General features: G+C 54.8%; 1 protein-coding gene across 1 annotated transcript in view; it reads left to right on the plus strand.

Annotated features, from left to right (window-relative positions):
* Window positions 1-21,873, plus strand: part of LOC140193661 (glycogen phosphorylase, muscle form-like) — a 154,729-nt gene that overhangs the window by 46,438 nt on the left and 86,418 nt on the right. The window contains exons 3-4 of the mRNA XM_072250818.1: window positions 11,169-11,247; window positions 14,130-14,233. Coding sequence (XP_072106919.1) covers window positions 11,169-11,247; window positions 14,130-14,233 — 183 coding nt within the window. The remainder of the gene's footprint in view (window positions 1-11,168; window positions 11,248-14,129; window positions 14,234-21,873) is intronic.

The raw sequence follows: 21,873 nt of genomic DNA on the forward strand, positions 1-21,873 counted from the left end.
ACCCTCTCTCTCTACACACACCCACACCCTACCACACCCTCTCTCTACACCACCCCCACCCACACCCTCTCTCTCTACACACACCCCCACCCACACCCTCTCCCTCTACACCACACCCCCACCCACACCCTCTCTCTACACACCACCCACACCCACCCACACCCTCTCTCTACACCCACCCAACATCCACACCCCTCTCCCTCTACACCACCCACACCCACACCCCTCTCTCTACACCCACACCCACCCACACCCCTCTCTCTCTACACACCCACACCCACCCACACCCTCTCCCTCTACACCCACACCCCCACCCTCTTACCACCCACTCTACACCCACACCCTACACCCACACCCCTCTCTCTCTACACCACCCACACCCCCCACACCCCCTCTACACACACCCCACACCCACCCCCACCCTCTCTCTACACACCCACCCCACACCCTCTCTCTACACCCACCCCCACCCACACCCTCTCTACTACACACCACACCCCCACCCCCACCCCCACTCACACACACCCCACCCCACACCACACCCCCCCCTACACACACCCCCCCCAACCCTCACCCCTCACCCACAACCACCCACCACCCCCTCTCTCTACACCCACACCCCCCCCCACACCCCTCCTCCCACCCACACACCCCACCACCCCTCCCTCTACACCCACCCCCACCCCCTCATCTACACACACCCCCACCCACACCCTCTCTCTACACACCACACCACACCCCACCCCTCTCCTCTACACCCACACCCACCCCACACCCCTCCCTCTACACCCACACCCCACACCCACACCCCCTCTCTCTACACCCACACCCCACCCACACCCTCCTCCCTCTACACCCACACCCACCCACACCCTCTCTCTACCACCCCCCACCCACACCACCCCTCTCTCTACACCCACCCACACCCTCTCCCTCTACACCCACACACACCCACACCCTCTCTCTACACCCACCCACACCCTCTCATCTACACACACCCCCCACCCACACCCTCTCTCTACACCCACCCACATCCACACCCCCTCTCTCTCTACACCCACCCCCACCCACACACCCTCTCCCTCTACACCCACACCCCACCCACACCCTCTCTCTACACCCCACCCACACCCTCTCTCTACACCCACCCACATCCACACCCCCTCTCTACACCTACCCCCCACCCACACCCTCTCCCTCTACACCCACACCCCCTCCCTCACACCCACCCACACCCACACCCTCTCCCTCTACACACACCCACACCCACACCCTCTCTCTACACCCACCCACACCCCTCTATCTACACACACCCCCACCCACACCCTCTCTCTACACCCACCCACATCCACCACCCCCCTCTCTCTCAACACCTACCCCCACCCACACCCTCCCTCTACACCCACACACACCCACACCCCCTCTCTCTACACCCACACCCACCCACACCCTCTCCCTCTACACCCACACCCACCCACACCCTCTCTCTACACCCACACACACCCACACCCTCCTCTCTACACCCCACCCACCCACACCCTCCACTACACCACACCACCACCCCCCACCCCACACCCCTCTACACCCACCCACACCCCCACCCCCCCACACACACCCCACCCCACACCCTCTCTCTACACACACACCCCACCCACACCCACTCTCTCACACCACCCCCCACCCAACACCCTCTCCCTCTACACCCACACCCACCCACACCCTCTCTCTACACCCACCCACACCCTCTCTCAACACCCACCCACACCCACACCCTCTACTCCACACCCACACCCCCTCCCTCTACACCCACCCCACACCCACACCCTCTCTCTCTACACACCCCCCCCCACCCACACCCTCTCTCTACACCCACCCCACCACCACCCTCTCTCTCTACACCCACCCCCCACCCACACCCTCTCTCTACACCCACCCCCACCCTCACCCTCTCTCTACACTCACCCCCCACCCCACACCCTCTCTCTACACCCACCCACACACCCTCTCTCTACACCCACCCACACCCCTCCCTCTACACCCACCCCACACCTACCCCCACCCTCTCTCTACACCCACCCTCACCCTCTCTCTACACCCACCCCCACCCACACCCTCTCTATCTACACACACCACCACCCCACACCCTCTCCCTACACACACCCCCACCCACACCCTCTCTCTCTACACCCACCCCTACCCACACCCTCTCTCTCTACACCCACACCCACCCACACCCCCTCTCCCTCTACACACACCCCCACCCACACCCTCTCTATCTACACACACCCCACACCCTCTCTCTACACTCACCCCCACCCACACCCTCTCTCTACACCCACCCACACCCCTCTCTCTACACCCACCCACACCCTTTCTCTACACCCACCCCCACCCACACCCTCTCCTCTACACCCACCCCACACCCTCTCTCTACACCCCACCCACACCCTCTCCCTCTACACCCACCCACACCTACCCCCACCCTCTCTCTACACCCACCCTCACCCTCTCTCTACACCCACCCCCACCCACACCCTCTCTCTACACCCACCCCACACCCTCTCTCTACACCCCACCCACACCCCTCTCTATCTACACACACCACCCACACCCACACCCACACCCCTCTCTCTCTACACACACCTCCACCCAACCCTCTCCCTCTACACCCGCACACACCCCACACCCTCTCTCTACACCCCACCCACACCCTCTCTATCTACACACACCCCCCACCCACACCCTCTCTCTACACCCACCCACACCACACCCCCTCTCTCTCTACACCTACCCCCACCCACACCCTCTCCCTCTACACCCACACCCCACCCCACACCCCCTCTCTCTACACCCACACCCCACCCACACCCTCCCTCCCTCTACACCCACACCCACCCTCACCCTCTCTCTACACCCACCCACACCCCTCTCTACACCCACCCACACCCTCTCTCTACACCCACCCACACCCTCTCTCTACACCCACCCCACACTCTCTCTCTACACCCACCCACACCCTCTCCCTCTACACACACCCACACCCTCTCTCTCTACACACACCCCCACCCACACCCTCTCTCTACACCCACCCCACACCCCTCTCTATCTACACACACCCCCACCCACACCCTCTCTCTACACCCACCCCCCCACCCACACCCCTCTCTCTCTACACCCACCCCTACCCACACCCTCTCTCTACACCCACCCACACCCACATCCTCTCCCTCTACACCCACACCCTCTCCCTCTACACCCACCCACACCCACACCCTCTCCCTCTACACCCACCCACACCCACACCCTCTCTCTACACCCACCCCCACCCTCACCCTCTCTCTACACCCACCCCACACCCTCACCCTCTCTCTACACTCACCCCCCACCCTCACCCTCTCTCTACACACACCCCCCCCCCACCCACACCCTCTCTCTACACCCACCCACACCCTCTCTCTACACCCACCCACACCCTCTCTCCCTACACACACCCCCACCCCACACCCTCTCTCTACACCCACCCCACACCCTCTCTCTACACCCCACCCACACCCTCTCCCTCTACACCCACCCACCACCTACCCCCACCCTCTCTCTACACCCACCCTCACCCTCTCTCTACACCCACCCCCACCCACACCCTCTCTCTACACACCACCCCCACCCACACCCTCTCTCTACACCCCACCCACACCCTTTCTCTACACCCACCCCCACCCACACCCTCTCTATCTACACACACCACCACCCACACCCTCTCTCTACACACACCCCCCACCCCACACCCTCTCCCCTCTACACCCCACACCCCACCCACACCCCTCTCTCTACACACACCCACACCCTCTCTATCTACACACACCCCCCCCACCCACACCCTCTCTCTACACCCCCACCACCACCCACACCCTCTCTCTACACACACACCCCCACCCACACCCTCTCTCTCTACACCCACCCCTACCCACACCCTCTCTCTACACACACCCCCACCCACACCCTCTCTATCTACACACACCCACACCCTCTCTCTACACACACCCCCACCCACACCCTCTCTCTACACCCACCCCACCCACACCCTCTCTCTACACCCACCCACACCCTCTCTATCTACACACACCCCCCACCCACACCCTCACTCTACACCCACCCACATCCACACCCCCCTCTCTCTCTACACCTACCCCCACCCACACCCTCTCCCTCTACACCCACACCCACCCACACCCCCTCTCTCTACACCCACACACCCACCCACACCCTCTCCTCTACACACACCCCCACCCTCTCTCTCTACACCCACCCACATCCCACACCCTCTCCCTCTACACCCCACCCCCCACCCACACCCTCTCTCTACACCCACCCACACCCACACCCCTCTCTATCTACACACACCACCACCCACACCCTCTCTCTACACCCACCCCCACCCACACCCTCTCTCTCTACACCCCCCCACCCACACCCTCTCTCTACACCCACCCCCACCCACACCCTCTCTCTACACCCACCCTCACCCACACCCTCTCTCTACACCCACCCACACCCACACCCCTCTCTCTACACCCCCCCCACCCACACCCTCTCTCTACACCCACCCCCACCCACACCCTCTCTCTACACCCACCCACACCCTCTCCCTCTACACCCACCCACACCTACCCCCCACCCTCTCTCTACACCCACCCTCACCCTCTCTCTACACCCACCCCACCCACACCCTCTCTCTACACCCACCCACACCCCCTCTCTCTACCACCCACCCACACCTACCCCCACCCCTCTCTCTACACCCACCCCCACCCACACCCTCTCTCTACACCCACCCCACACCCTCTCTCTACACCCACCCCACACCCTCTCCCTCTACACCCACCCACACCTACCCCCACCCTCTCTCTACACCCCACCCTCACCCTCTCTCTACACCCACCCCCACCCACACCCTCTCTATCTACACACACCACCACCCTCTCTCTCTACACACACCCCCACCCACACCCTCTCTCTCTACACACACCCCCACCCACACCCTCTCCCTCTACACCCACACACACCCACACCCTCTCTCTACACACCCACCCACACCCTCTCTATCTACACACACCCCCACCCACACCCTCTCTCTACACCCACCCACATCCACACCCCCTCTCTCTCTACACCTACCCCCACCCACACCCTCTCCCTCTACACCCACACCCACCCACACCCCTCCTCTCTACACACACCCCCACCCCACACCCTCTCTCTCTACACACACCCCCACCCACACCCCTCTCTCTCTACACCCACCTCCACCCACACCCCTCTCTACACACACCCCCACCCACACCCTCTCTACTACACACACCCCACCACCCACACCCTCTCTCTACACTCACCCACACCCACACCCTCTCTCTACACCCACCCCACACCCTCTCATCTACACACACCCCCACCCACACCCTCTCTCTACACCCACCCCCACCCACACCCCTCTCTCTACACCCACCCACACCCCTCTCTATCTACACACACCCCTACCCACACCCTCTCTCTACACCCACCCACATCCACACCCCCTCTCTCTCTACACCTACCCCCACCCACACCCCTCTCCCTCTACACCCACACCCACCCACACCCCCTCTCTCTACACCCACACCCACCCACACCCTCTCTCTACACTCACCCACACCCACACCCTCTCTCTACACACCCACCCACACCCTCTCTATCTACACACACCCCTACCCACACCCTCACTCTACACACACCCCCACCCACACCCTCTCTATCTACACACACCCACACCCTCTCTATCTACACACACCCCACACCCTCTCTCTACACTCACCCCCCACCCACACCCTCTCTCTACACCCACCCACACCCTTTCTCTACACCCACCCCACCCACCACCCTCTCTCTACACCCACCCCCACCCACACCCTCTCACTACACCCACCCCTACCCACACCCACTCTCTACACCCACCCTCACCCACACCCTCTCTCTCTACACCCACCCACACCCCCACACCCTCTCTCTCTACACCCCCCCCACCCACACCCTCTCTCTCTACACCCCCCCCCACCCACACCCTCTCTCTACACCCACCCACACCCTCTCACTCTACACCCCCCCACCCACACCCTCTCTCTACACCCACCCACAACTACTCCCTCTCTCTACACCCACCCCCCACCCACACCATCTCTCTACACACACCCACACCCACACCCCTCTCTCTACACCCACCCCACCCCTCACTGTCTCTCTCTACACCCACCCCCACTCACCCACTCTCTACACCCACCTCCACCCACACCCTCTCTCTACACCCACCCACACCCTCTCTCTACACCCACCCACACCCTCTCTCTCTACACCCCCCCACCCACACCCTCTCTCTACACCCACCCACAACTACTCCCTCTCTCTACACCCACCCCCACCCACACCCTCTCTACACCCACCTCCACCCACACCCTCTCTACACCCCACCTCCACCCACACCCTCTCTCTACACCCACCTCCACCCACACCCTCTCTCTACACCCACCCACACCCACACCCTCTCTCTACACCCACCTCCACCCACACCCTCTCTCTACACCCACCTCCACTCACCCACTCTCTACACCCACCTCCACCCACACCCTCTCTACACCCACCTCCACCCACACCCTCTCTCTCTACACCCACCTCCACCCACACCCTCTCTCTACACCCACCCACGCCCTCTCTCTACACCCACCTCCACTCACCCACTCTCTACACCCACCTCCACCCACACCCTCTCTCTCTACACCCACCTCCACCCACACCCTCTCTCTACACCCACCTCCACCCACACCCTCTCTCTCTACACCCACCCACACCCACACCCTCTCTCTACACCCACCCCACCCTCACTGTCTCTCTCTACACCCACCCACACTCACCCACTCTCTACACCCACCTCCACCCACACCCTCTCTACACCCACCTCCACCCACACCCTCTCTCTACACCCCACCTCCACCCACACCCTCTCTCTACACACCCACCTCCACCCACACCCTCTCTCTACACCCACCCACACCCACACCCTCTCTCTACACCCACCCCCGCCCTCTCTCTCTCTACACCCACCCACACCCTCTCTCTACACCCACCCACACCCTCTCTCTACACCCACCACACCCACACCCTCTCTACACCCACCCACACCCTCTCTATCTACACACACCCCCACCCACACCCTCTCTCTACACCCACCCACACCCTCTCTCTACACCCACCCACACCCTCTCTCTACACCCACCACACCCACACCCTCTCTCTACACCCACCCCCAACCACACCCTCTCTACACCCACCCCCACCCTCAACCTCTCTCTACACCCACCCACACCCTCTCTCTCTACACACACCCCCACCCACACCCTCTCTCTACACCCACCCCCACCCACACCCTCTCTCTACACCCACCCACATCCACACCCCCTCTCTACACCTACCCCCACCCACACCCTCTCCCTCTACACCCACACCCACCCACACCCTCTCTCTACACCCACACACACCCACACCCTCTCCCTCTACACCCACCCACACCCACACCCTCTCTATCTACACACACCCACACCCACACCCCCTCTCTACACCTACCCCCACCCACACCCTCTCCCTCTACACCCACACCCACCCACACCCTCTCTCTCTACACACACCCCCACCCATACCCTCTCTCTACACCCACACCCTCTCTCTCTACACCCACCTCCACCCACACCCTCTCCCTCTACACCCACTCACACCCTCTCCCTCTACACCCACCTCCACCCACACCCTCTCTCTACACCCACTTCCACCCACACCCTCACCCTCTCTCTGTACACCCACCCATCCCCTCCCTCTACACCCACACCCACCCACACCCTCTCTCTACACCCACCCACACCCTCTCTCTACACCCACCCACACCCTCTCTCTACACCCACCCACACCCTCTCTCTCTACACCCACCCACACCCTCTCTCTACACCCACCCACACCCGCATCCCCTCTCTCTCTTCACCCACCCCGACCCGCACACCCTCTCTCTACACCCACCCCCACCTGCACTCTCTCTCTCTCTTCACCCACCCCCACCTGCACTCTCTCTCTCTCTTCACCCACCCCCACCTGCACTCTCTCTCTCTCCACCCACCCCCACCAACACCCTCTCTCTCTCCACCCACCCCCACCAACACCCTCTCTCGCTACACCCACCCCCACCCACACCCTCTCTACACCCACCCCCACCCTCTCTCTCTACACACACCCACACCCTCTCTCTACACCCACCCACACCCGCATCCCCTCTCTCTCTTCACCCACCCCCACCCGCACCCCCTCTCTCTACACCCACCCCCACCTGCACTCTCTCTCTCTTCACCCACCCCCACCTGCACTCTCTCTCTCTCCACCCACCCCCACCAACACCCTCTCTCTCTCCACCCACCCCCACCAACACCCTCTCTCTCTCCACCCACCCCCACCAACACCCTCTCTCGCTACACCCACCCCCACCCACACCCTCTCTACACCCACCCCCACCCTCTCTCTACACACACCCACACCCACACCCTCTCTCTCTACACCCACCCCCACCCGCACCCCCTCTCTCTCTTCACCCACCCCCACCTGCACTCTCTCTCTCTCTCCACCCACCCCCACCAACACCCTCTCTCGCTACACCCACCCCCACCCTCTCTCTCTACACCCACCCCACCCTCTCTCTCTACACACACCCACACCCTCTCTCTACAGCCACCCCCACCCTCACCCTCTCTCTTTTCACCCACCCCCACCCGCACCCTCCCCCTCTTCCCCCTCTTCCCCCTCTTCCCCCTCTTCCCCCTCTTCCCCCTCTTCCCCCTCCATTCCCCCAGTCTCACCCACCCCCTCACAAACAGCTGCTGGCTGATAAGTTCTTTGTGTTGTTGGGGAATGGGTCAAGGAGGAAGGGGTGACTGAAGACTATGAAGATAGGGTAGGAGCTGCCAATTCTTCTTCCTTTAGCCCACTGAGGACAGAAGGCCGACAACATCCCCCCCCACCCCACCCCACCCCACCCCACCCCACCCATCTAGGTGCCGGGAGCTGCCATTGCCCTCAGCAGACACTCGTGGGTAAAGGCTGGACGGGATTTAAACCGTTGCACAATACATTGAGCCGGGTGAGCTTGGCCGCTTTGCAAATGCCGGTGAAATTTAGTAGTCTGACTGTCTGGTCAGGAATGGCACGCAGCTGCTCCAGGATTATCTCCCATTACAGACCTTCTAATACGCTGTAAGTCCTTGAGGTAACGTAATGCTCACTGGGGATCTAAAGGAACGCCCCTTCAGTCAAGACGTCCTCCATTTTAACTCTAGGCTCCCTCCATTTAATATCACAGAGCTCCAAAGCTCAGAAACAGACCCTTCGGCCCGTCTAGTTATTGACGAACTGTTATTCAGCTTGGTCCCACCTGGACCATAGCCCTCCATCCCCTTCCTATCCATATACTTCTCCAAACTCCTCGCATTCCCAGCTCTTTACTTCACCACCGTTCCCTCTCCCGGTTTCACCTGTCACCTACCACCTTGTACATCTTCCTCCCCCCACCAACCTTCTGACTCTGACTTTTCCTGTTCCTTTCCAATCCCGAGGGAGGGTCTCAGCCCGAAATATCGACTGGCTGCTCTTTTCCGCTGAGTTCCTCCGGTATTTTGTGTGTGTTGTCTTGCAAACTCCAGTGGGAATCGAACCCAGATGCTATGTGGCCATGCTGGCCGTCCCCATTCTGTGGGGAGTTGCGTCGCACACTACTGAGGCCGGTTCACCTCACAAAGTATGCTGTACCCACGAAGCTCCCTAACAATGTGATCGTGTCTCTAATGTAAAGACGTCGATTAAGACAAAGCATTGACAGGTGAAAATATCTTTTACAAGGGGACATAATTTCTTTGTTCATTTGTGAATGCCTGCGAGGGTAATATATGGTGACTGTTCGGGCATATAACAAGCATTAAGTTGCCATTCTTTAGATTTGAACGTGGATTATTGATGGAATTTAAAACGCAGCCCTGGAGCTGCGGACTGGGGTTGATTGCAAACCGGACAATGCCAATGAACGTTAATTTTGGGTGTCTGGAGTGTGGGTGCGAAGAAGGGGGTTGGTGTGTGAAAACTACATGCAATTGAAAGGAAGCATTGTAGATACATGGTAACTATAGAATTATCCAGCTGCCACCTTTGACCCTTAGCATATTAAAACTGTCATGTAATGTTGGGTCGGGAGGCCTCTTCCTCCGAGAGTGTCTCATTTTGTTGAATAAAACACTTTTGTAACTACTAGCCTCAGTGTTCCCCCGGTGACTCAATTCGCGTACAACAGTGGCATATATGTACTTTGGTAATAAACTTACTTTGAACTTCAGGGTGGATGTAAACCATTTATTCTTCAATGAAGATCCAAAGTCGAACAGTTAGCGGTAGTTAGTGGCTAGCGCCAGGCTACTACAGTGTCAACGATCGGGGCTCAATTGCCGGCGCTGTCTTTAAGGAGTTTTAGGTGATTAGAGAAAAGTATGGGTGTTGTCAGGGGTCGGTTTTTTACACAGACAGTGGTGAATCTGTGGAACGTCCTGCCAGGGGTGTTGGTAGAGGCAGATGTAATAAGGGCGTTTAAGAGACTCTGTTAGATAGGCATGTAGATGAGAGACAAATGGAGGGCTACGTAGGAGGGAAGGGTTAGATTGATCTCAGAGGAAGTTAAGTGGGCCGAAGGGCCTGTGCTGGTATGTCCTCTGTCCCATGACAAGATTTCAGATCAGCAACACAACTTCTTTTCTGTCAGCCTGGGGGAGTGAACGGGGCTGAAGATCGAAAAGGAAAAATCTGCCGGAATTCTGAAATTAAAAGCCGGGGAAAATGCTGGGGGTGGGGGAAAGGATCAGCAGGCCAGGCGGCATCTGTGGAAAGAAGAACCATTCTGTCAGGTCCTCAGAACTGGGAAGAGATCAAGAGGTAGAGGAGAAAGCAGGAGTGACGATGGGTGGAACAAGGGGTACTTCTCGTTCGCCCTCCAGACCAGTGTATCTAATGGTGGCACCTAAGAAATGGCTGCTGGTTGATTCCTTGTTTTTTTTTTTCCCTCTTTCTAGCTTGGGTTGGACATGGAAGAACTAGAAGATATCGAGGAAGATGCTGGGCTTGGAAACGGAGGTCTGGGCAGGTTGGCAGGTGAGGATCCAAGATGTCATTTCCAGCACAAAAGTGTAAATGAGAAGGAGATAATTGTTACTCTGGATCTGATGCAGCACAAAAAAGAACACAGTAAGATAACACAATAATAAAGAAACATTATATATGTATATACCTCCAAGAGAACCACTATCTTGTCATAGAGTTTGAAGTCTTGCCTGCCTCTATGACCCAGAGAGCCATGTTGGCTGGAGTCAGAGCCTTGTGCTTTGGCTCTTGGTAGGGTCACCCATGCCAAACAGGTCAAAGGGCAGAGGCCAAACTAAGAGCGGTCCTCCAGGTTCGGGGCCAACAACCCTGACTGGGTTCAAGCAGCAATGAAGAGTCCTTCTACATCTGAGTGTGACGGTATTCCTGAGTCTCCACCCGGGACTTGCATGACCGACAGTGGTGAAAACCGAGAGGAAGCTCCTGCCATGATGAAGACACCCTGAATGCCGCTAGAGATCAAGACAACTTGGCTCCGTACCGCAGAGGCAGAAATGAGGACCCTGAACCTCACCTGGGGCACGATAGAGAAGATGGCCGAGGACAGACCTTCATTGCTGCCCTAAATACCAGCGAACAGGCAGTAACTAACTATAATAAACAATATATATGATAGCTTGTATACATGGATTAACTGTATGTACATACAATGTGTACGTACAGTTAACGTATGTATAGACACTGGAGTGTCCGTACAGCAAATGATAAGGTACCGGTGGTGGGGTGGGCTCGTTGATAGGAGGTGTGAATCTACCTTATTGCTTGGGGAAAGTAACTTTTTGCTGGTCCTGGTGTGGATGCTACGTAGCCTCCTCCCTGATGGCACTGGGACAGACAGTCCATGAACAGGGTGAGTGATACTGCCGGCCTTTTCCAGCACTTTTTGTATGTATTTCCTTGATCCCGGGGGTCTCTGGCCACTGCAGTCTGAACAGGCCGGTGTTGTCACTTTTCATTTTGCCTCCTTTTTTTTTTGGCTCCCCCCCTGCTGGGTCCTGTACGGTCTGCAGGTCCCATGCCCAACGCAAGCTGTGTCCGTCCCCTCGCAAAGCAGGTGGTAAATCGCAGATGGCGGGGTGCGGGGGTAGCTCAGCTGGTGCCGTGCAGAGCGGGGATCTCAGACGTCTGTCCCGGTGCAGTGGGAACAGTAGCCCCCTCTGGCTGTGTATCAAGGTGGTGGGTGGGAGACGTGGACCTGTCAGTGTGGCTGAGGGCAGTCACGGAACGCTAAGCAGGCAGGGAGCTGAACGCAGACTTCTACCCTCTCCGCCGCGTCACTCTGCAGCTGCTCTGTGTGGCCGTGAAATCCCTGTCCGTCACCATGCAAAGGGGAACCCCAGACCCCTCATCCCGTGAGGGAACGAATCGCCCTTCGTTCCCCTCCGACTCCTGTCCTGTCACTGTTCGTGGGGGACATGGCAGACCAGCCCTCTCCTCATTGCTACCTTCAGGGAGGAGGTACAGGAACCTGAAGACCCACACTCAATGTTTTAGGAACAGCTTCTTCCCCTCTATCCTCTGATTTCTGAATGGACACTGAACCCATGAATGCTACCTCACTATTTTTTGCTCTTTTGACTCACTTATTTAATTAAATTTTTTGTATCTATATCTGGGTGTCATCATCGCGAAGGACCTAACCTGGGCCCAACGTATCGATGCAGCTGCAGAGAAGGCACAACAGTGGCCGTATTTCATTCGGAGTCTGAAGGGATTTGGCACGTCACCAAAAAAATACTCATAAATTTCTACAGATGTAACGCGGAGAACATTCTGACTGGTATGGGGGGGGGGTGAGGGCTACTGCACAGGATCAAAATAAACTGCAGAGTTGTAAACTCAGTCAGCTCCATCATGGGCACCAGCCTCCGTAGTGTCCAGGACATCTTCAAGGAGCGGTGTCTCAGAAAGGCAGCGTCCATCATTAAGGACCCCCATCACCCAGGACATGTCCTCTTCTCATTGCTACCATCAGGGAGGAGGTACAGGAGCCTGAAGGCCCACACTCAACGATTCAGGAACAGATTCTTCCCCTCTGCCATCCGATTCCTGAACGGACATTGAACCCACAAACACTACCTGACTGCTTTTTTAAATTTCTGTATTTGTACTAATCTAATTTAACTAGTTAATATATATACTGACTGTAATTGTTTTTTTCTGTATTATTATGTATTGCATTGTACTGCTGCCTCAAAGTTAATAAATTTCACTACATATGCCAGTGATATTAAACCTGATTCTGATTCGGATCTTATGATAATTTATAGTATATTTTATAGGTAGTGCACTGTCCTACTGCCACAGAACAACATATTTCACGACATACTGTATGTCAGAGATAGTAAACCTGATTCCGTCCTCTTGCTGTAATCACCCCACATTCACTTCCCCCTTAACGCACCCAAAACGCTGGAGGAGCTCAGCACGCGAGGCAGCATCTGTGTAGAGGAGTAAAGAGTCAACGTTTTGGGCCGAGACCCTTCGTCAGGACTACTGAAATGTCGACTCTTTATTCCTCTCCATTGACGCTGCCTCACCTGCTGGGCTCCTCGAGAATTTTGTGTGTGTGACCTGCATCTGCGGACTCTCTTGTGTTAACGTTCATTCCCTCCCCAGTGGGATAGGGAGCACTGCAGTTACCGTTGTCACTTCAGTCTGCCCTTCCAGGACCATCACCCACTGCATTTCATGTACCACTCAGAAAAGAAGTAGTTATTCCGCATTTCCAAAGTGCCAGGCATGACCTTGCGATGTCCCGGTGCTTTCCAATAAGGTATGGTCGCACGGTAGCCTAACATTGACTTGGGAACTGGTCTTTCTCTGTTGCAAACCCTGAATTGCCTGACCTCTTGCTTCTACCCCCTGTACAGCCTGCTTTCTGGACTCCATGGCGACCTTGGGGCTGGCCGCCTACGGCTACGGAATCCGGTACGAGTTCGGCATCTTCAACCAGAAGATCTCCAATGGCTGGCAGGTGAGTTGCCTCATGCTTTTTGCTGATGGTCCCTTTCAGTTTTTGCGGCTGAACACTGGACGATAGAATGGAGAGGATTTAGTTTCTAAAGTGCCTTTTATCTCCCTTCTCTGGAGGTTCCCAAGCCCTTTAATGCTCTTTCAAGCATCACTACAGTCTAACATAACTGGAAAATTACAAATGGAACTCCACTCTTCAAGAAGGGAGAGAGGCAGACGAAAGGAAACTATTGGCCAGTTAATGGTTGGGAAGATGTTGGAATCGACTATTAAGGATGAGGTTTCAGGGTACTTGGAGGCACATGATAAAATAGGCCATAGTCAGCATGGTTTCCCCAAGGCAAAATCTTGCCTGAAAAACCTGTTGGAATTCTTTGAAGAAATAACAGGCCAGATAGACGGGGAAAATTGGCTGCAGTTGGATTTTCAGAAGGCCCTTGACAAGGTGCCACATGTGAGGCTGCTTAACAAACTACGAGCCCATAGTATTACAGGAAAGATTCTAGCATGGATAAAGCAGTGACTGACTGGCAGGAGGCAAAGAGTGGGAATAAAGGGAGCCCCTTCTGGCTGGCTCTCGGTGTCTGGTAGTGTTCCACAGGAGTGATTCTTTTTACGTTATATGTCAATGATTTGGATGATGGAATTGATGGCTTTGTCGCTAGGTTTACAGATGATATGAAGGTAGGTGGAGGTGCAGGTAGTTTTGAGGAAGTATTGGGCTACAGAAGAACTTAGACAAATTAGGAGAATGGCCAAAGAAATGGCAGATGGAATACAGTGTCAGGAAGTGTATGGTCATGCACTTTGGTAGAAGAAATGAAAGGGTTGACTATTTTCTAAATGGAGAGAAAATATGAAAATCTGAGGCGCAAAGGGACTTGGGAGGCCTTGTGCAGGATACTCTAAAGGTCAATTTGCAGGCTGAGCCTGTGGTGAGGAAGGCAAATGCAATGTTAGCATTCATTCCAAGAGGACTACAACATAAAAGCAAGGATGTAATGTTGAGACTTTATAAAGCACTGGTGAGGCCTCACTTGGAGTACTGTGAGCAGGCTTGGGCCCCTATATCTTAGAAAGGATGTGCTGAAACTGGAGAGGGTTCAAAGGAGTTTCACAAAAATGATTCCAGGATTGAATGCCTTGTCATATGAAGAGTGTCTGAGGGCTCTGGGCCTGTATTCACTGGAATTCAGAAGAATGAGGGGTGACCACACTGAAACCTATCAAATGGTGAAAGGCCTTGATAGAGTGGATGTGGAGAAAATGTTTCCTATGATGGGAGAATCTTAAGACGAGAGAACACAGCCTCGGAATGGAGGGGTGGTCTTTTAGAACAGGGATGAGGGGGAATTTCAGTGGTGAGTCTGTTGAGCGTGGTGCTGTGTCTGTGGTGGCTAGCCTGTAGGAGAGGGCCACACACCGATTCAAGGCAGCGAGCGTACATTCAGGCAGCTCGGTCCCGGAGGGCGCAAGGTTGGTACCTGGGGAGACGAGGGCAGAGTCAGACTGACGATGGTGACTCGGCTAAAACAGAGATCAAACCAGGTGGAGAGAGGGAAGGGAAATCGAGACAGGAGGGCGGTTTATGCCTGCCCTCCTGAAGATATTTATAGCGCACCCATGAAGGTCAAATGGCAGCAGTGTGAACTCTGAGTGCCTAAAGGTCTCTGGTAATCCTGGAACCAACAGGTGGTAATTCAGTTGAAGCCAGAGTTGTTTACCTTCTCTCTGCTGTGAATAAGACACTCAGTCCTTCTGTAGAAATACTTACCTAACCGCTAACCCCTCCAAATCTCCCGTCTTTCTCTATGTCTGAAATCCTAGTTCCAAATCGTACTGGCTGACAGCTGACAGGGCTGAAAGCCTCAACTAGATCTACGCAGTGCCCAATTTATCAGGGGCCTTCTGTACCTAATAAAGTGGCCACTGATTTTATGTTCAGGACTTCTGCTCCTGTAGCCCGTCCAGGGTTCGACATGTTCTGTGTTCAGAGATAATCTCTTCTGCGCACCACTGTTGTAACCTGTGGTTATTTGAGTTACTGTCACCTTCCTGTCAGCTTGAACCAGTCTGGCCATTCTTCACTGACCTCTCTCATTAACAAGGCATTTTCGCCCACAGAACTGCCCCTTACTGGATGTTTTTTTGTTTCTCGCACCATTCTCTGTAAACTCGGGAGACTATTCTGTGTGAAAATCCCAGGAGATCAGCAGTTTCCGAGATACTCAAACCACCCCTTCTGGCATCAACAATCACGATCAAAGTCACTTAGATCACATCTCTTCCCCGTTCTGCTTTTGGCCTAAACAACAACTGAACCTCTTGACCATAGATATAGAACATAGAAATTTACAGCGCATTACAATATTGTGCCGACCATGTGACCTACTCTAGAAACTGCCTCGAATTTCCCCAGCACATAGCCCTCTATTTTTATCAGCTCCATGTACTGAAAAGACCTTATTATATCCGCCATGCCTGTGTGCTTTTATGCATCGAGATGCTGCCTCATGATCGGCTGATTAGATATCTGCACTAAAAAGCAGGTGCGCAGGTGTTTCTAATGAAGTGGCCATGGAGTTATATTGGAAAAAAACTATTGCAAACTGCTTCTTGTTCCTCTGTTATAAGGTCAAAGTCGAGTTTACTGTCATATCCACAAGTACCTGTATTCATAGGGGCAATAAAAAAACTAACTTGAAGCAACATCACAGGGACATAGCATCACTAAAGCAGCATTCACGGGGAAAACAACATAAACATAATCTACCCATTTTTTCTTACAAGAAAGTACAGAACTGGAACAGTAAAAAGCAAAAATTCTTATCTTATTCTTTTGAAAAATGAGGAGGGTCTCATTGAACTCCATCGAATGTTGAAAGTCCTCGGTAGGTTGGACGTGGAGAGGACGTTTCCAGTAGCGGGGGAATCTTGGACCGGAGGACACAGCCTCATTTAGAACGGAGATGAGGAGCAATTTCTTTAAGCCAGAGGATGGAGAATCTGTGGAATTCATTGCCTGCAGAGGCCAGGTCACTGTGTGTATTTGAGGTGGAGGTTGATAGATTTTTTGATAAGGTCAGGGGGAGCAGGCAGGAGATCGGGGCTGAGAGGGAAGATGGATCAGCCATGATAGAATGGTGGACCAAACTCGATGGGCTGAATGGCCTAATTCTGCTCCTATATCTTTTGGTCTAACATCCATTTTAGTGTTTAGCTTTCAGCATATTTGTCACATGTACATCGAATTATCGAAACATACGACAAAATGTGCGGCTTGTGTCAGATCAAGTCAGTGAGGATTGCACTGAGCAGCCCACAAGTGTCACCATAGCACAACCTAACCCCAGCCTGTGTATCTTTCAAATCTGGGAAGAACCGCAGCAGCAGAGGGGCCTCATGCGGTCACGGGGAGAACGTACAAACTCCTTACAAACAGCGGGATTGAACCCCAGATCACTGACGGTCACAGGGGAACGTACAAACTCCTTACAAACAGCGGGATTGAACCCCAGATCACTGACGGTTACAGGGAGAACGTACAAACTCCTTACAAACAGCGGGATCGATCCCCAGATCACTGATGGTCACGGAGGGAACGTACAAACCCCTTACAAACAGCGAGATTGAACCCCAGATCACTGACGGTCACGGGGGAACGTACAAACCCCTTACAAACAGCGGGATTGAACCCCAGATCACTGATGGTCACGGGGGAACGTACAAACCCCTTACAAACAGCGGGATTGACCCCAGATCACTGACGGTCACGGAGGGAACGTACAAACCCCTTACAAACAGCGGGATTGAACCCCAGATCACTGACGGTCACAGGGGAACGTACAAACTCCTTACAAACAGCGGGATTGAACCCCAGATCACTGACGGTTACAGGGAGAACGTACAAACTCCTTACAAACAGCGGGATCGATCCCCAGATCACTGACGGTCACGGAGGGAACGTACAAACCCCTTACAAACAGCGAGATTGAACCCCAGATCACTGACGGTCACGGGGGAACGTACAAACTCCTTACAAACAGCGGGATTGAACCCCAGATCACTGACGGTCACGGGGGAACGTACAAACTCCTTACAAACAGCGGGATTGAACCCCAGATCACTGACGGTTACAGGGAGAACGTACAAACTCCTTACAAACAGCGGGATTGAACCCCAGATCACTGACGGTCACGGGGGAACGTACAAACTCCTTACAAACAGCGGGATTGAACCCCAGATCACTGACGGTTACAGGGAGAACGTACAAACTCCTTACAAACAGCGGGTTTGATCCCCAGATCACTGACGGTCACGGGGGGAACGTACAGACCCCTTACAAACAGCGGGATGGATCCCCAGATCACTGACGGTCACGGAGGGAACGTACAAACCCCTTACAAACAGCGGGATTGAACCCCAGATCACTGACGGTCACGGGGGAACGTACAAACCCCTTACAAACAGTGGGATTGAACCCCAGATCACTGACGGTCACGGGGGAACGTACAAACTCCTTACAAACAGCGGGATTGAACCCCAGATCACTGACGGTCACAGGGAGAACGTACAAACTCCTTACAAACAGCGGGATCGATCCCCAGATCACTGACGGTCATGGAGGGAACGTACAAACCCCTTACAAACAGCGAGATTGAACCCCAGATCACTGACGGTCACAGGGGAACGTACGAACTCCTTACAAACAGCGGGATTGAACCCCAGATCACTGACGGTTACAGGGAGAACGTACAAACTCCTTACAAACAGCGGGATTGAACCCCAGATCACTAACGGTCACGGGGGGAATGTACAAACTCCTTACAAACAGCGGGATTGATCCCCAGATCACTGACGATCACGGGGGGGAACGTACAAACCCCTTACAAACAGCGGGATTGAACCCCAGATCACTGACGGTCACGGGGGGAGCGTACAAATTCCTTACAAACAGCGGGATCGATCCCCAGATCACTGACGGTCACGGAAGGAACGTACAAACTCCTTACAAACAGCGGGATCGAACCCCAGATCACTGACGGTCATGGGGGAACGTACAAACCCCTTACAAACAGCGGGATTGAACCCCAGATCACTGACAGTCACGGGGGGGAACGTACAAACTCCTTACAAACAGCGGGATTGAATCCCAGATCACTGACGGTCACGGGGGAACGTAGAACCCCTTACAAACAGCGGGATTGACCCCAGATCGCTGACGGTCACAGGGGGAATGTACAAACCCCTTACAAACAGCGGGATTGAACCCCAGATCACTGACGGTTACAGGGAGAACGTACAAACCCCTTACAAACAGCGGGATTGAACCCCAGATCACTGACGGTTACAGGGAGAACGTACAAACTCCTTACAAACAGCGGGATCGATCCCCAGATCACTGACGGTCACAGGGGAACGTAAAACCCCTTACAAACAGCGGGATTGAACCCCAGATCACTGACGGTTACAGGGAGAACGTACAAACTCCTTACAAACAGCGGGATCGATCCCCAGATCACTGACGGTCACGGGGGAACGTACAAACCCCTTACAAACAGCGGGATTGAACCCCAGATCACTGACGGTCATGGGGGAACGTACAAACCCCTTACAAACAGCGGGATTGAACCCCAGATCACTGACGGTCACGGGGGAACGTACAAACCCCTTACAAACAGCGGGATTGAACCCCAGATCACTGACGGTCACGGGGGGAGCGTACAAATTCCTTACAAACAGCGGGATCGATCCCCAGATCACTGACGGTCACGGAAGGAACGTACAAACTCCTTACAAACAGCGGGATCGAACCCCAGATCACTGACGGTCATGGGGGAACGTACAAACCCCTTACAAACAGCGGGATTGAACCCCAGATCACTGACAGTCACGGGGGGGAACGTACAAACTCCTTACAAACAGCGGGATTGAATCCCAGATCACTGACGGTCACGGGGGAACGTAGAACCCCTTACAAACAGCGGGATTGACCCCAGATCGCTGACGGTCACAGGGGGAATGTACAAACCCCTTACAAACAGCGGGATTGAACCCCAGATCACTGACGGTTACAGGGAGAACGTACAAACCCCTTACAAACAGCGGGATTGAACCCCAGATCACTGACGGTTACAGGGAGAACGTACAAACTCCTTACAAACAGCGGGATCGATCCCCAGATCACTGACGGTCACAGGGGAACGTAAAACCCCTTACAAACAGCGGGATTGAACCCCAGATCACTGACGGTTACAGGGAGAACGTACAAACTCCTTACAAACAGCGGGATCGATCCCCAGATCACTGACGGTCACGGGGGAACGTACAAACCCCTTACAAACAGCGGGATTGAACCCCAGATCACTGACGGTCATGGGGGAACGTACAAACCCCTTACAAACAGCGGGATTGAACCCCAGATCACTGACGGTCACAGGGGAACGTAAAACCCCTTACAAACAGCGGGATTGAACCCCAGATCACTGACGGTCACAGGGGAACGTACAAACCCCTTACAAACAGCGGGATCGATCCCCAGATCACTAACGGTCACGGGGGGAACGTACAAACCCCTTACAAACAGCGGGTTTGATCCCCAGATCACTGACGGTCACGGGGGAACGTAGAACCCCTTACAAACAGCGGGATTGACCCCAGATCACTAACGGTCACGGGGGGAATGTACAAACTCCTTACAAACAGCGGGATCGATCCCCAGATCACTGACGGTCACAGGGGGAATGTACAAACCCCTACAAACAGCGGGATTGAACCCCAGATCACTGACGGTCACAGGGGAACGTAAAACCCCTTACAAACAGCGGGATTGAACTGTAATATCAGCACGCTGCAATTCTGCTATCGAGCCGCTCCATCGTGCAACGTGGCCACAGTGCAGTGATGAGGCTGGTCAAGCACGGATGTGCCTGCAGCTTCCTTTCTTTTTTCCTGCACATCCTAATTCCCGTACCGGACCATGATGCAACCAGTCAGAATATCTTCAGGCTCTGAATAGGCCCTTCCAGGGCCCTTCGATCCATGCCCCCCGATCTAATCATGGGACAATTTACACTGACCAATTAACTTACTGAGTGGGAGGAGAGGAGACCAGAGCACCCAGTGGAAACCTACCCAGTCACAGGCAGGGGTGGGAATTGAACCCCGATCGCCTGCACTGTGAACCGCCATGCTAACCGCTACGCTACCAGGCCGCATTGCAACTCCTTTTGTTTGGGCATCCAGGGGATTGCATTGGCCAGTAAGACCCTTGCAAACGCCCTCCGTGATATTAGCCCTAATAGTAATTGTCCTCCAATTATAGTGTTTGTGTTTAATTAGCTTGTCTGACTGGGGAATGCGGAGCCTGAAGCTGTTTTTAATATTAGTTCAGACCCTGCCTCACTTAACCCAAGAGGGACATGTTTGAGCCAAAGTTTTGTCGCCCATTATTAATAACCTCCCTGTAAACGGCTGGACTTTGTTTATGAGATGTAGATTAAACGTGTCGCCTGCGAAAGGTGATGTGCCGGGGGCAGCCCACAAATGGTACAACGCCTTTCCGGCGCCAATATAGCGTGCCCGGCAAGCTCAGCAACGCGACGCACGCCAGTCCATCTCTCCCACCTACCCACCCGTTCG

Source organism: Mobula birostris, unplaced genomic scaffold, assembly GCF_030028105.1.
Source record: "Mobula birostris isolate sMobBir1 unplaced genomic scaffold, sMobBir1.hap1 scaffold_686, whole genome shotgun sequence".
In the NCBI taxonomy this organism is placed as follows: Eukaryota; Metazoa; Chordata; class Chondrichthyes; order Myliobatiformes; family Myliobatidae; genus Mobula; species Mobula birostris.